Below are 16,764 nucleotides of genomic sequence, written 5' to 3' on the forward strand. Positions count from 1 at the left end.
AGGTCCTCTTTGCCAGACACTAAGAGATGTATGCCTCATTTCTTTTACCCAAAATTGTTGTACTCAAAAAAGAAGCATTTTGTTTTCTTCTGACTGTTATTGTGGAAAAGATCACATCACAAATGCATGTATAATCTTTCCTGACTTTCATGCTGCTGAACCAAATAGTAACCTTAACTCTAGTCTATTGTGTCTACCGCTGCTCTAATTGCTCCTGCATTTAGCAGTTCTTGTAACCTTTTCTTAGAAAAAATGACCTTTTCAAGTCTACATGTTTCCCATGTACTGAAATTTTCCATCATGTTTTCAAAGGTTTATTTTTCAAAGGTTGGCATATGAGACGAGCTGAACAAGTAATTGGTTTGAATGTTGAAGAACAGTTGTAATAAGTTAGATAATTTGAGTTTTCATCTATAAATTATCTTGTCTAACCACTCAATATTTTTTTTATGTTCAGACCCTCTTTCACATCAAGCAGAAACACTTCAGTTTGTCTGACTGTATCACACACTGATAAAACCAGAGAGAGGTGTCTATGGAGAGAAAATAGTCTCACCGGATTTGTGTGTGCATAATTCATGACTTGTACCTCATATAAAACATTTTATGCATAATTGTGTGTTGTGTATTGTGTAACTGGGTATTCACATGTACACTCAAATGCCAAAAATGTACAAAATTCAAAAAAATACAAATCACAATTTACACATGCACATCTTGAAATTTACTACCAATTCAAAATGGCTGGTATGCATACAAATCTTTAATTTCTAAACCGCAAAACCACATTTACACACAGATCAGATTTTAGACCCTTTTCACGTCCCCAGATTTTTTTGTAAGCGGTGCTGCTAGAAGGCTGGGTCATCCAGGTTTTCTTATCAGCCACTTTAATTAGAATGTGAATAACATCTTGTAAAAACTTGACTGACAGTTCAGGTAAAATGAAGCCTAAATATTAATCTTTAAAATACGGAGCCCGAATTTGATGGTAAGGGACATCAAAGTAAAGAAGAAAAAGCAAAGCTGCAAGGTAAAATAAAACTCAGTAATGTAAGCTCATGTAATTGTGATGGGGTGTGTTTTATTGTGTTAATTCAGATCATGTCAGAACAGTAGGAATGCTAGGAAGTGCAAGGTGGGAACCAAACCTGCGATACTCCGATTAGAGGTCGACCGCTCTACCTCTGCACTGCAGCCACCCAACTATGGTTGCTTTGAATCAATGTCAAAAACAACTGGTTGTTCAGTATTCAGAAGCCGTTTACAATAAGGGCATGAATAGACTTCACTCCTTGAGGAGGCTCAGGTCCTTCAATGTTTGCAGCAGGATGCTCCACATGTTTTACCAGTCTGTCATGGTGAGCACCATCTTCTTTGCTGTAGTCTGCTGGGGTGCTGGCATCAAAGCAAAGGATACCAACAGACTGGATAAGCTCATTAAAAATGCAGGGTCTGTTCAAGCTTGCCTATCTGGAGGAGGTGGTGGGGGACAGACTGCTGACTAAACTGCGGACCATCATGGACAATCCCTCCCATCCTCTCTTTAAAGTGGTGGACAAACAGAGAAGCAGCTTCAGCAGTAGACTTTTACACCCCTGCTGTGCAAAAGAAACGGTACAGGAAGTCATTCCTGTCGTTCGCCATCGGACTCTACAATTCATAAGCCATGGGTGTACATGTAAATAAGAGTTTTGCCTATATATTTTTTTCACTGTATATTTTGTAACTATTTTATTTTATGTTGCAGCTACTACAACTGAATTTCCCTATTTGGATTAGTAAAGTTGATTTTAATCTTAATCTTAATCTTACAGTATGACATACAGATGATGCTGTCGTACGGTACCCACACACTAGTTGTAAGGGGCACGTGATGAATCCTTATTAAAAGTGCTCAAATGCTGCACACACAGGGTGTTCAGGTGATACATAAGTGCCTGTAGGATGTATTGCAGGTTACCACCTGCACTACATTTTGTAGCATTAACCCAGACTCCACGTTTCTCAGGATATCTCACAGGACAGTGGTCACTAGCCTAGTGAAGGATCTGAAACACCAGAAAACACAAATACATCAAAACAAGAAGAAATAAAAGAAAGGACAGGAAACAAACAAAGTCATTGGCATCAATGAAATCCATTAAAAAAACGATTGAAAATTAAAGCAAAAGATTGTTTAGTGCTGTAGTTAAGCTGCTAGAGCTGAATGAACTCCACAACATACTATCTAACACAAATAAAACACACATACCAACTTTAATCTGAATGCGTTGTACCATGCATTACATTAATTGAAATTTAGTTTATCAAAATTGCAGCCTCACCTCCAGAACGTGCTCAGAGTTAGGTTTCTTGCATGTTGGACCATTGTGGTCTCTGTCTCTGACTGCAAACAAAGCAGGCCATGCTCTGATTGACAGCTGTGATTGACAGCAGCTCTGAATAAAGTAGGCACTGTTGCCCCCCAGTAACTCCAAGAATGTCAAAGGCTTATTTCTGTCGTCGTCCCAGTTGCCTTTATCTATGTTTCCCCATGGAATTCCTCTCACGTCATTTGGATTATATGAATCATAGTTATTTTAAAAGGTTTTATGTTTCTTGATTTTTGCATAGCATCTCAAGCATTGGCTGAATATGAGAACTGAACAGAGTGAGTGTAATGTCACCCATAGAAAACAAATTACTTAGCTCCAACCAAATTAAATCAATTCAGTCACCAGTTTTTCACAATTTGGACATCACCATGTGGGAACCAAATATCATCAGTTAGCACTGACTGGTCCAAGTGGGTCTGAGTCATCATTCTATGGCAACCACTCTCGCCAATCCCTTTTGAGCTTGTTAGAAGTCCACCCCTTCCAGGAGGAGTTTGAGTGTTTGATTGACTCAGGCTTGGATGGTGACTTGATTTCACAAGCTGTGGTGAGCAAACTTGTAATTACTATTGAGCCCCAGGCTCCAGCCTTAGTGAATCATGCTTTGAATGGCCATATGCAGACATGAACCTGATATTGACTGGGCTTCTGGACATGTGTTATCATGAAGTTCTTTTTGATTGCTGAACTGTCTTTCTGCTGCCGCTGTACAATCTACAGTTACAACTCACCCTCCACCATCACCCCCAGGACCTCAGTAATGTTCCTACCGCATATCATGACCTCAGTGAAGTGTTGAGCAAGGTTCGAGCTGAGTCTATGCCTCCTCATCCCCCCATGATTGTCCCATAGGCCTTCTGCCAGGGACACAACCCCCTAAGGGTCACATCTACCCTCTCTCTCCCTCTACATAGAGGAGAGTTTGTAGACTGGGATCATCTGTACCTCTTTATCACCGACTGGGGCTGGATTATTTTCTGTGGCCAAGTATGACAGAGGTCCACAGTCCGGCATTGATTACAGGGGCTTGAATAACATCACTGCACGAAACACTTATCCTTTGCCTTGGTTACAGACTGCCTATAATTTAGTGAAGAGGGCTCAGATCTTTACCAAGTTGGATCTCAGTAGTGCATACCATCTTGTTTGCATCCGGAAAGGGCTTGAAACAGCCTTAGTGGCAATTTCGAGTACTTAGTCATGCCTTTTTGCCTCACAAATGCACCTGCGCTGTTTAATCAATGATGTACTCAAGGACATGGTCAACAAGTTTGTTTTTCCGTACCTTGATGATTTTGATCTTTTCACCAGACCTTGGGACACATGAGCAGCACATCAGAGCTGTTCTGCAACACCTTCTTAAAAACCAGCTGTACTGCAAAGTGGAGAAATGGGAGTTCCGTACTATTCCATACAAACTCGGTTTCTGGGACATGTAATTTTTCCAGGGGATGTGCAGATGAACAATGCATAGATGAATAGGTGAAAACAAGTTTTGGAGTGGCTGTTTCCCTCTTGTACAGTACCAGTGCTTCCTGGTATTAGTAAAAATTTACAGGCGCTTCATCAGAGACTTCCTGGTTTCCATCCCCAAACTAATGGCCAGGTTGGGCAGTACAACTACAATTTGGAGACAACGTTATGAGCCATTTATCATTCGTAAGACGCTGCCGGCGCACCTGAAGTAAATATCAACTCCAGTTACTGGAGAATCAGGAAAGACTCACTGTTCTAGCTAATTGCTAGAGGTCAGCTACCCCAGAATACAAGGTGGTAGACAGAGTGTGGCTCTCAACTACTGAAGTGTCTTTGAAAAGAGGAACCAAGAAGTTACTTCCATGCTTCATTGAATGCTAAGATTTAAAAGCCTTGGCCTTTCAGGTACTGTTCTCCATTGGTTCAAATCTCATGGACAAATTTTATGGTAGGCATAGATGCACACTTTTTTGGGGTCCACAAAATTAAATGTGGTGTGCCTCAAGGTTCCATCTTTGGCCCCTTGCTTTTTAACATTGACTTGCTAAAAATGTCCTCAGAAGCCACAAGTTCAGCTTTATGGCTATGCTGATGATACCCACCTGTACATAACTATGTCTCCTGATGACACAAGGCCAATAAAAGCACTTTTTAACTGTATTTTAGACATGAAACCATGGATAGTGAACAATTTTTAGCAGCTCAATTAGGAAAAAAAAGGAAATTTTAGTTATTGAACTTGAAGTCAAGAGAGAGAAACAGTTTTTGAAACTAAAAGAACTTTCATTAAGTTATTCAGAAGTCAGCCAAACCGTAACTTTTATTACTTTTAATAACTTCTATTATATCTTCAGCCAGAAATGCTGTGTTTATGTACTAATAACTCAAAAACTACACAGTAAGAGTACACAAATCTTTGTGAGGAGATAGCGTTGTCCTGTCTGTTAATAGTGTTTTTGTAGTAGTACATAATAAGGACAGATAATGCATTTTATTAAGAAAACAGAAGGCAGCGACAATGACGTTTCATGCTCTGCTGTAAACCGTGTTATAAAGGGGCAGATGACATTTCTAAAGCGCGGCCGGCTTAACTATGGCTGCCCTTTGCTCCGTGGGCAGGGCTCAAGAAGCGTGTGCTCCTGGAGGACACTACTGCCTGAGTGGCTGAGTGGGCTCAGATCCCCCAGGCGGGAACCGCAGACCCAACAGCAAGTGCTGTGGAAGGATTGCTATAGAAGGACGGCTGTGGCAGGACGACTGTGGCAGGACGGCTGGGTCAGACGGGGCGTGTTAGACTCGCTTCCAATAGAGGAGGAACTCGGGCCTCAATAAACACTCCTGTGGTCGTCCTGAGTCGTCCTTTTGAAAACACAAAGAACTATTAAATGCCTCCATGTTCATTTTCGCTGACTAGGTTTTCCATTGCAATGAGTTGCACCTGTCTCACTCTCTCTACGCCTGCCTTTGTGCATAGTTCTGCCCAGCTGTGAGTTTACCATACTACCCCACGGACGGAGCTCACGGAGTAGCTCATGTTGACTTGAGACACAATCACGTGTAGCTTAGAGAGAAAAATAAAGTAAGAAAGGGTGAATTGATATTGAAAAAAATGTGTCTTTCACATTAAAGAGTTGTTTTCTTCCCATCTGACACATCACTACACAGTCCGGGGCTCTGCTCTGCTGCTCACCTGCTGCTCCTCTGGGATGATAGGACTCCTTGGAGCATCTCTTTTCTTCTCATCTTTGAGCCAGTTTGGAATGCAATGTTACTGCAGCAATGAAGGCATGTCTGTACTTTGACCTATCCCCAAATCAGCACCCACATGTGTGCGTGCATGTGCCAGTAACTCAGTTTTTTTTTTTTTTAATTAACATCCGTTTTGTTTCATTTGAACAAAGGGGAAATGTCAGAGCCTGCAAAACCTAAGTAACAAAATAACAAGGGTTTCCGTAGTCCAGTAATTGTAGTTAATTACCAAAAATTGAACTGTAATTTGTTACTGATTTGTTACTTTGTAATCTATCACCCCCAACACAGATCATGTTCAATTGGTCGTTCTTGTGGACAGGCCACGCCCCTTTTACATTTACTATACATCTGCACCTTACAGTAATGATTATAAACTTCCAGCAACTTGTTGTTTTTTGCTTTATGTTTCATGTTGCTTTATCATTTTTCCCCCAGCCCTTCTATAATTATCCTTTGTTGGTTCTGAATAGGTTGTGTTAACTTCCTGTTTTATTTTGTAGTGTTTCCTGTTTTGTTGTAGTTTTGGGTTTTACTTTGGTCCCCATCTGTCCTGATAGTGTTCACCTGTGTCTCATTTGTCTGTGTGTATTTAATATAACTAAGGAATCATCTCCAATGAAACAAGCCAAGCAAACCAGGAACATAGTGAAAAAACAGAAACCACACTGCGACACAGACTGCTGAAACAGGTGAGCTTAAATAATACAAGAAACCAATTCACTAAATGCAAGCAGCTGTGCGCACTTCAGGAATGACAGGAAAGGAGGAAGAGTCCTCCAGGAACCCCAGCCAATTCAACACACACAAAGACAAAAGGAAACTGACAGACTGTAACACTCTGTGTGTCAGGAGATTCATAACCCCATGTTGTAACAGTAAAATATGTCAAAAGCAAGAGGCCTTTAGCTCTCAAGTGTTTGCTCAGTTGTTGGACAGGACTAGTAAAAAAAGAGAAAAAAAACAGACTGGGTTTGATGAGGGGAAAGGTTAAAGTCCTTCAACTGTTTTACGTTCCATGTAAAGAGAATAAACTACTTCTGGTGGCTGTGGTGCAGATATAGAACAGTCAATCTCTAATGGGGAGATCGCAGGCTTGTTTCCTGCCTTGCCCACATGTGTCAGGTGTCCCTGGGCAAGACATTGAACCCCACATTGCTCCTGGTTGGTGCCAGTGTAAGGCAGTGGAGCTGCCATTAGTGTGTGTGAATAGGACTGTGACTTAAAGGGCTTTGGCCCTTCAGGAAATATAGAATAACAGTATATTAGCAAACACCATTTACTTTAAAACCCTGGGCAGTCACAACTGCTTCTTGTTTAAACGCGATAATGCCTGTTAGGAGCTTCAACTACATTGAGGATAAGCAATTACATAACAACAATATGTTTGCCAGGATGACAATTTTCAGCCTTTTTTTCTGCTTCTGTCACTTTAGGATTTTTTCCCATATTTCAAAATTCTTGCCCAGCTGTGTCTGCTTCTAGTCGTTGCTCTGCTATTTGCAGGTTGACCAAGACTCTTATTTTCAGCTGGACCGGAGTTGACTTGTTTGACCCACACCTGAGTTCAGGAGGGCTTTCCACCTGCCAAACAAAGAGCAATATCCAAAAAAAAGGATCTCAAAGAGTGCAGTGCTGTATTTTTGTGGTTATTATAAAATCTAATAAATCTGAAAGCCTGTGTTGTATCAAAGCAGAGAGCGACGTGTTGTTGAGATTTTTGCAGGATTTGTCATTGGACGCTGGACATGTAGTTCAACCATCTGTTCCCCACAGTGTCCATTATTTTGTCTTGTTGTGTAACTGCAGCCTCCGCCTGTTCTTTTGTCTGGCTCAACTGCTCATTGTGTCCTTGCGTCTTTCAGTCTCACTCTACCTACAGATCATTTGCTCTCTCAACCTCTCCGCCATGTCACTGTGTCCTTTCCCTCTATTGTGGCCTGATACGGTGACTGCAGGTCATTTCACCTTTAGTACATCCAGGTATAATAACGAAATAAACTACTTAACCCTTTCTGAAATTTCTTTCTTTTTAAGCTCGTTTTTTGGTCACTGGGAGGCAAAAATATGACTGTCTAAAAACACTAAAAGCACTAAAGAAAGCACCCTAGCAGTTGGAGCTGCATCGCCATAAAGTTCAATGGTAACAGGATTTAATTTGGTTCATAAAAACAAAATAATAATAGATAATAATAAAATAATTTGTGCACAACTTTGCAAAAATATGACTACATTTAGTTTTACAGTTTGACATGCCTGTTTTGAATAAGATTTTTCTTTGCTTTGAATCTTGCAAGGCTTAAATATGAAGTTTCCCCTGTTAACATACTGTCAAAAATACGTCACGGGATCACAGGCATATACATCAGGCTAGAAATATAGATTCAACTGAGTGAGCATGCGCTTCAGGCCTCATTTATTAAACTAAGAATTAAACTTTTTAGAATGTTATTGATCCCCTGGCAGGAAAATTATGTTGATAACATAGCTCCGCTAAAAACATTTTTTTTTAAGTAATTAACCGCCACGTCCTACCGCATTCGAGGATCGGGGTGAGGTGGAGCCTAACTCATCAGTCTTCAGTTAAAGACAGGAACACAGTGGACATGCACAACCACATGAACACTCAACCACTTGTTATCTCTGAGAGTTAGAATCTCAAACAAACCTATCAGACACGTTTTTGAACTGTTTAAGTGACTGGAGAAGCAGGAAAACATGCACACCACACCACCGAGCCGCAAGAAATATAAGTCCACAAGTGCAAATGTATTTTTAACTGAGAGATAAAAATCTGAGGTCAGAGACAGAAATTTGTCGAACAGTGGACATGCTGCTCTTGTGAGTTACACACTTTCAAAATATCGTAAGAGCAGAGCTGACATTATAGTAGCCCAGAGTTAAACAGAATTACTGATGGTGTAGCTGGAGGGGGAGCTTAATTACAGAGAAAGATGAAGTGAGGCTTTTTTTGTAGCGACTATGATCTTTTTTAAATGAGTTTTACTACCAGACCAGTATGGAGAATCAGGACCTTTTGGTGATCTTTTTTGTGCTAAAATTCCTGTCAAATGGTCTAAAAGGGATGTGTTTTTCAATTTACTATAAAATTGATTTCAATTCAATTAGCTAAAATGGATGCATGAGAAAAAAATTGGCAAAGATAGCTGATGAAAAACAAGTTTTCAGTCCCCAGCTCTGTGGCATCATAAAAGACTTGAAACATGTTCGCCTAGTTGGGAAAAAGCAGAAATATTAGTCAGACAATGAATACAGCCTGAGTTTGATAAACCCAAAAGATCCATAAGAATGTTTTATTTGATTAAAAGGCCTATACCATGCTACTCTCAAGCCTTTTATAGTAAACAATATCCATGTATATGATAATATGTGTCTGTGACTTTTGCAAAGATGGACATGAGTATTGTGCATATGAATGGACAGTGTATTTGCCTAACACTGCTTTGTGAAAGTCTTTGGGTTGTCCTCACCCATTCATACACAAAGATTTCAGTTTTTTGAAACAAATTTCTGAAGAATTCATTGTAAACTACCAGTAAATGGTTTTGGAACAATTGAGTTTGTCTTGTTTTACATTTTAAATTCTGTTATAAATGCTTGCATTTAGCTGAGATTTAATAAGAAGAAAGATTTTCAACAATTCACGTTTCAGTTCAGTTAGGCGCAAATACTAAGAAACAAGAAATGGGTTTTTGATGTTAGCTTTTAAACACAGACATGACAGTTCTGTTGGATCCTGAATCCTAGATCTGGAGTTAAAAACCATGCCTGCAACATTAAAAAAAAAACTCCAAACTTAAATCCAAACTGTCCCACATCAGCCTTATGGTCCCTCTCTGATCACCTTTTGATCCATTTTCAAAGCTTCTCAGTGGTCTTTAATTATGATTATGCTGTGTTCTTAGCCTAAATCAATAATAGTCAGGACCATTGATGCAGAGAAACCCCATAGATAAACAAAAGATAGAAGGGCCTGATGTGTAAAGTTCTGTCTTTGCTGGAACAGCTGTGATACAGATGACTGATTTCAAATCTGTAGACAGTAAATATTCTTAAAAAGGAAATCCACAAATTTCTATTCGACACATCGTTAGTTCTGCATTGTAGAGCAATGAAGCAACTCTAATTTTTCAAGCCCCAAAAGAAAGACGTTAGGAAATTATTGTTGGAAAGAAACACTAAATAAAGCTGTGTGTGTGTGTCTGCAGCTGGTCTTCTACGTGGTGGTGCAAGCGTTATACACTCTGGGTCACAGTCTGTCTCTGATTGCTCTCATCACTGGAAGCGCCATCCTCTGCCTGTTCCGGTAAGACCAAATATCACAGCGTTGTCATTAAAAATAGTGATTGTCTCATTAATTTGATTTTGTAACTTGAAAATAATCTGATTAGAACCGGATCAAGAAAACTATGCAAAAATAAATTAACTAAGTAGGGGTGGAATTATATAAACGTGCTTCTTCCCACTCCTTTTCAAGCAATAAATCAAGCTCTACTTGACTTTAGTTAATGATCACTATATTTTATCAAGCAAATGTGACTTAAGTGTGTCTTTGTTTTTTTCTATGCATTTCTTCATATCTGTAAAGAGTTTGATAAATCTGTGGGCTTTTTTCTATTGTTTTGACTACAATTAATGCCTTAAAAAATAACTAAAATCAGATAACCAGATAATTCTAGTTGTTATGACCTCAGATTATGTGAGCAGGAAAACAGTGAAGTTACTTGAGGCATAAGTACTTATGGATTATTTTGTGTTCATGGTAAATGACTGAGTAAACACCAAATACTGTGAACTAGGGTTTTTTTATTGACAAGTTTTCTATTTTCAGTTGATAAATAAATTATAACTACTTTTTTGTTATTCAAAGCTTTGTTATAGTATTTTAAAATTTTGTGGAGCATTTTTTTTGTCACATCTGACTATCTCTAAATAAATTGTCTTCTTTTGGGCTGCACTGTGGTGCAGTGGTTAGCGTTCTCGCCTTGCTGTGAATAAGCCCTGGTTTAAATCCCAGCTGGGACCTTTCTGTGTTAAGCTTGCATGTTCTCCCTGTGCATGCATGGGTTTCCTCTGTGCACTACAGCTCCCTCCCACAGTCCAAAAACATGCTTTATAGGTTAATTGTTGTCCCTAGGTGTGCATGGGAACATGTGGAACCTACAAGGTCCAGGGTTTACCACACCCTTACCCAATAGTAGCTGGGACAGGCTCCAGTGACCCCAAAAGAGACACATCAGGTTAAGAAGGATGTCTGCTTTTGAGCTTGCTGAAGACTTTTTTATTATTTTTGTTATTTTATTATTTTAGTAGAACCATTTTATTAAAAACATCTTATTTTAACACGTGTAACACGTCTTATTTTTTTAAATGCTGCTATCGCCACCCCTCCTAATTATGATTGTAATGGTTTCTGAGGCTTTTGTTTTAAATTAATAGAAGTTACAAATTTGCAGGACAATCTGATTGGGTTTTTAAAACTACACAAAACGTTTTCAGATCTTGATAGGATCATTTTCTACACTTACAATTTTCTATATGAATTAATTATAGTGATTTTAAGCTAATGTGAAGTTTGACCAGAAGGTTCTGTTCAATGTGTAAATAAAACAACATAATCCAGTCCAATGATTTTTTTTGTGACATTTTGCAGGAAACTTCACTGCACCAGAAACTACATCCACCTTAACCTCTTTGTGTCCTTTATCCTGAGAGCTGTGGCTGTCCTGGTGAAAGACGACATCCTCTTCAACAAAACCTTGCAATGCTCCAACCAGTCGTCTCTGGTGAGGACATAACTCCCCTAGACGCAACAAATGCAAATGCATGAGCTTTTCACCATCACTTTTAGATAGTACATTTCTGATCTTAGCTATATTGCACAGGTGAAAAAAAAATGCAGTTTTACACGCCTGAGATATGTGAGCCTTAAATGATACATCCTGGTCAAATAGAACCCCTAGGTTTCTAACTGTGGAATTGGAGGCTATATTGACGCCGTCTAGGGAGACTATCTGACCAGACAAAGCATCTCTGAGGTTATTGGGACCTAGTATAATGACCTCAGTTTTTTCTGGGTTCAAGAGGAGGTAATTAATTGTCATCCAGGTCTTGATGTCTCTGATGCAGGCATTCTGTTTCTCTATATGGTCATTCTGGTCAGGTTTAATTGATAAATACAACTGGGTATCATCTGCATAACGGTGAAAATTAATGCTGTTTTTCCTGATTATGTTTCCTAGGGGTGGCATATCAAGTCAAATGGTTAAGCTGTAGGAGGTTTTCTGCCATCCATGAATATATCTAAAATACAGTTTAAAAGAGTGTTATCAGGTTCAAGATCGTGAGAAGACATGGTGATGTTAAGCTGTGTATCATCAGTATGGCTGTGAAAATCAACACCACGACTCCTGATGACCTCCCCAAGAGGCAACATAGATAAATTAAAAAGTATTGGACCTAAAATCGACCCTTGGGGAACCTCACAACTTATTTCATGGATTCTTGAAGAGCACGTATCCATACTTACATAAAAGTGTTGATCTGTAAGGTAAGAGTAAAACCACTTAAGAACATTTCCAGAGAGGCCCACTAGATTCCTAAGTCTGTCTAATAAAATCTCAGCTGTTTTTATTTTCTAAAATGATTTTTGAAAAATAGAAAGTTCTGGCCCGTTTAATTGAGTTATTGTAGATTTTGAGTTGTTCTTTCAAAATATCCTTGTGAATTTTTAATTTCGGCTTCCTGTCTCTTCTCTCTGCTCTCCTGCAGTTCTGTTTCAGACGCTTAATGTCATCAGTCTTCCATGGCATTTTAGGAGTGGTTCTTAATGTGTTTGTCTTGAATGGAGCCACTGTATCTATGGAAGACTGAAGTCTGTTATTAAAATGATAAACAATAAAATCACAGGGTGCAGGTAAAGTCTGAGCAGGAGTTTGCTTAAAAATTGGAATAATACTTGCAGCCACTTCAGGAGTTAAATACCGTTTCCTCACAGTTCTCACTGAGGCTTCCTGCTGGATTTCACTGGTGACATCAAAAAACACACAAGAATGATCTGATAAGGCCAAGTCATCAACAGAAGACACCCCGGTGGACAGACCGTAGGTAATGACAAGTTCCAGGGTGTGTCCAGGGTGTGTTATTTCCGCTTGATCCACAGCAGTAAAACAGTCTCATATTACAGAGGTATCTATGGATGCCTCCACTTCTACCGCTTCAGCCTGCTCTGGGTTGATGGTAGAATAACTAGATTCAAATTATGTCTAATATTTGAAATTTTACTATTGAAAAATGTAAGAAAATCATTAGAGCTGAGAGAAACAGGAACATGTGGTTCTACTGAGCTCTGACTGCGAGTTAATTTAGCAATAGTGCTAAAAAGAAATCTTGGATTATTTCCATTCTCTGATATTAAGGTTGAGTAGTATTGGCTTTTAGCTCACGCAGAGCTGTTTTATAATTTAATAGGCTATGTTTCCAGGTATTCAGAGACTGCTCTGAACTAGAGCTACGGCATTCTCTTTCCAACTTACGGGTTTCTTGTTTAAGAGAACGTGTTTCAGGGTTATACCACGGTGCTACTCGGTTTTGTCTAACGAGCTTAGGTTTCAGGGGGGCAACAACATCGAGTGTACTCCTGAGGGCTTGTAAGGCATCATTAACAAACTGGTCAGTTATACTAGGACTGATGCTATGGGAGCTGGTCTAAGAGTAGTGGAACCACCAGAGCTGTAACTGTGTTAGTGTGAGGAGATCTTCATCTGTCTTGAATGTTACATGACACATCCTAGGTTGAGGGACAATTGCTTGTCTCTTAGGGCATTACTGCATCCTCCACTCCAGGAAAGCCAACGATCAACATCCCTGCTTTACAAAAAGGTTCAAACACTGAGCCTCTTTACATATGTGAACACAAAAGATCGGATCATTGGGGATATCAGACTGCTGCGATAACCAGATGTTGAGTATTTACATGCACCTCTAATATCTGACTACCCAAAACCCTTTTTTTCACAGGGACATAAAACTAAACTTTTGATTTTGTTTTAAAAAATGGAAATTTGGTCCAAACTCGTTGAAATCCGCCATCTCTATAGTCTCACAGCTGTTTCACCAAAGATATAACTTTGCACATCAGGTCCTTCTGTGTTTTGAAAAGAACGCTCTCCGTACATCACTACAAAATCAGACTCCCTGATTAGTCAAAGTTCAACTGGTTGAACTGTCAGGGTACGTTTGATGAACTCAAGGACTGTCGCTCCCTTCTTCTGTTTTGTTTGACGACAGTGATGGGAAGAGCTCTGTTGTTGAGGAAAACAGTTCTGTATTATCAAGAAGTTATTTTCTGTTTAACCCTTGTGCTATCCTAGGCACTTTAACGTTGGGTCATCTAGACCCACTAGACAGTGCGCTGAACCTTTTTTCTTCAATGATTTGTGATCTACACTGGTGTCCATGGATTACATGAAATCTTTCCACCTTTATCCACCTTTGTCATGGTAGGAAGAATACATCAAAATAAGGGTGGGGTCATCTAAGATAGCACAAGGGTTAACAGCTAGGACAGTCTTAAAGAAGGCAGAATTGTTGGAAAATGCTACTGGGAGGAGATGTCATTCTCTATTCTTATTAATAATAATTTAATTTATCCTTTCTGGGAAGAGCAGCGTGCTGTTTTCACAAAATACAACATTCAAAAATAAGTAGGATAAGGAAAGGATGAATATGTGTCTATTGTGGCCACTTTGTTCAACAGTTAAAGATTTCTGACTTAAAACTGAAAAAATGATTTGAAAGTGAAAATGGGAGTTTTGAACCTTAAAAACAGAAAACTTGTAAGTGGAAAAAAATGCAGGAATCATTATTCATTTTTTAAAAGTCTGTTTTTGGTTATATTTATCTTGAGTTTCAACAACTTTTTCAGCTTTCAGTTTCAAATTGTTGTATTTCGATTTTCAAAACCTTTGGCCACCATTTGTCATCATACTACATTGGGCATTTTCTGTGGTGTCCCTGACATCACATCAGAGTAATTGCTTTGAAACAGAGGTGCATACCAACACTGCAGGAATTTGCAAGCCATCAGAGTGGAGGATGTACGTAGAGGGTCATGCTCTGGCATTTCTTGATGCGATCAAACTAAATTTAACACTAAGTAAACCTTTGGATTGACTCCACCTTTTGGCTTGAGAAATAATGCCCCAAAATGCAACAAAAAGGATTGTTTTGTGTTTGTTTTCTGAATGATCATTTGTTGCATTGAGATCGTACTTAATGTGCATAAAGTTTAGGCATGTTTGAAATGCAAGCAGGTGTTTCTGACTGCAACCTCTCGTCTTTTCTTTACCGTCAGCAGCTGACCCCTCCGTATGCCCTCTGGCAGTTTGGAAACAATTTTGAAATAATTGTCAGGGGACTTATGTCTTTGTAGAAGCATCCACTCGCTGGGCACAGCAAGGTCTGAAATTTAAAGTGCATCCTCCCAATAAAACTCAAGGCTTTTCCCATTGGGAGGATGGGGACACGGATCCCTCCGGTTAGAGTAAATAACAGAATGATTTCTTAAAAAAAAAAAAGTATTTTTGATCACACGGCCAAAGACAATGTGCAGTAAACAAGGTCAGTTTTGCTTTTTGTGGCCAAAAAGATAACATTTCAAAACAAAAGTTTGATGTTAAGTTTTGGGTTCAGTATTTGGACTTAACCCACAAATTGCCTAAAGGACTACATTGTAAAAGCAAGCATTATTATTGTTCTCACTGTGACCTACTAACCATATATGAAATATCACCATAGCTGGCAAACACATCTTGTCCAACCATCCACCACTCCTTGCAGCTTGATTTCCATTTTTTTTTTTCCTAACATTTGGGTTGTTTTTTTTTTCAAGTTTGTTCTGTATGTCTGTGTTCTACAGCTGGGATGTAAAGCCAGCCTAGTGTTTTTCCAGTATTTCATCATGGCCAACTTCTTCTGGCTGCTGGTGGAGGGTCTGTACCTCCACACCCTGCTAGTCGTCATCTTTTCAGAAAACCGCCACTTTATTATCTACATGTTCATTGGTTGGGGTGAGTAATTCCTTTTTAATTAATCACAAACTCTGACTGTGTAGCTCACCACTCTCCATTAAGTCCATATTATTTTTCATCAAGTTTGTGTTTTTAATTAGTTTTAGCACAGACAAAAAAAAGATCTTTTTGTTTTTGTTTGATGGGATCAATACCTGCTGAGGTCAATTCTCAGACAGACTTGAGCTTCATCCAACGACATGACTGAAGGTCATTATAATTGGATAGTTAGGATAAAATTTTAAAAATAAAAGGTTCTGACCAACACTAATTGATAAAGAGCTGTAATTAAAAATGAACATTTTAAGGCTTTTGCAAATTCCTATGTATTATATCATCACAAGGGTTAAAAAAAAGTTACATTCGCAAGTTAACAATAAATAAATAAATAAATAAGGAATTCATCCATAAAATTCATTGAGACATTTTGTTCAAATTAGCTCCAAAAGTTCCATCTTTTTTCCAGTTTTTGCACAATTTTATGTGCCTTTATTTTGATTTCTAATAGACATTTCCACTGCTAAAATTTGAGTCTTTTGACTGTTTTTTTTTTGTATCATTTTCACCTTAAACCTCAGGCAATGATAGATGGCTATACATATTGGTCTTAAAGCTATAATTGAGTCATTTTAATTAGCAGAAAGTTTTTGCTTTTTTACAGAAATTTGTGTGGCAACAGGAAGCCAGTGTTTTAGAAAGAATGTTATTAAAAAATAAACTGTGTTAGTTCCTGATCCTGAATTCTCAGCACATTTAACATCAATATTTCAGTATTTTTCTTTGATGCTGTTTGCAGGAATTCCCACAGTGTTCGTCTCGGCGTGGGTGATAACGAGGATTTATTTGGAAGATACAGGGTGAGGACTGCTTCTAACCAACCAGCTTTCCAGTTTCAAAACATTGGGTTTTGTTTTAATAATAATAATAGTACTTTAATTTTTTTGGAAAGCGCCTTTCAAAACACCCGTGGAAACTATACACACAAGACAAAAACATTAGAAATAAACTAACCTTTACTTGAAAACTGAGCCCCAGATTATGGTGGTATGAGGAAGAATCAGTTCTTACTT

The 16,764-nt window shown here is 38.8% G+C and overlaps 1 protein-coding gene across 5 annotated transcripts in view; it reads left to right on the plus strand.

Moving 5' to 3' along the window:
- Window positions 1-16,764, plus strand: part of vipr2 (vasoactive intestinal peptide receptor 2) — a 92,514-nt gene that overhangs the window by 58,862 nt on the left and 16,888 nt on the right. For all 5 annotated transcript variants that reach the window (XM_023965399.1, XM_078934373.1, XM_023965400.2 and 2 more), the window contains 4 exons: window positions 9,833-9,930; window positions 11,278-11,410; window positions 15,544-15,694; window positions 16,491-16,551. In XM_023965399.1, coding sequence (XP_023821167.1) covers window positions 9,833-9,930; window positions 11,278-11,410; window positions 15,544-15,694; window positions 16,491-16,551 — 443 coding nt within the window. The remainder of the gene's footprint in view (window positions 1-9,832; window positions 9,931-11,277; window positions 11,411-15,543; window positions 15,695-16,490; window positions 16,552-16,764) is intronic.

This window comes from Oryzias latipes, chromosome 17, assembly GCF_053564925.1.
Source record: "Oryzias latipes strain Hd-rR chromosome 17, Olatipes_Hd-rR_3.1".
NCBI lineage: Eukaryota > Metazoa > Chordata > Actinopteri > Beloniformes > Adrianichthyidae > Oryzias > Oryzias latipes.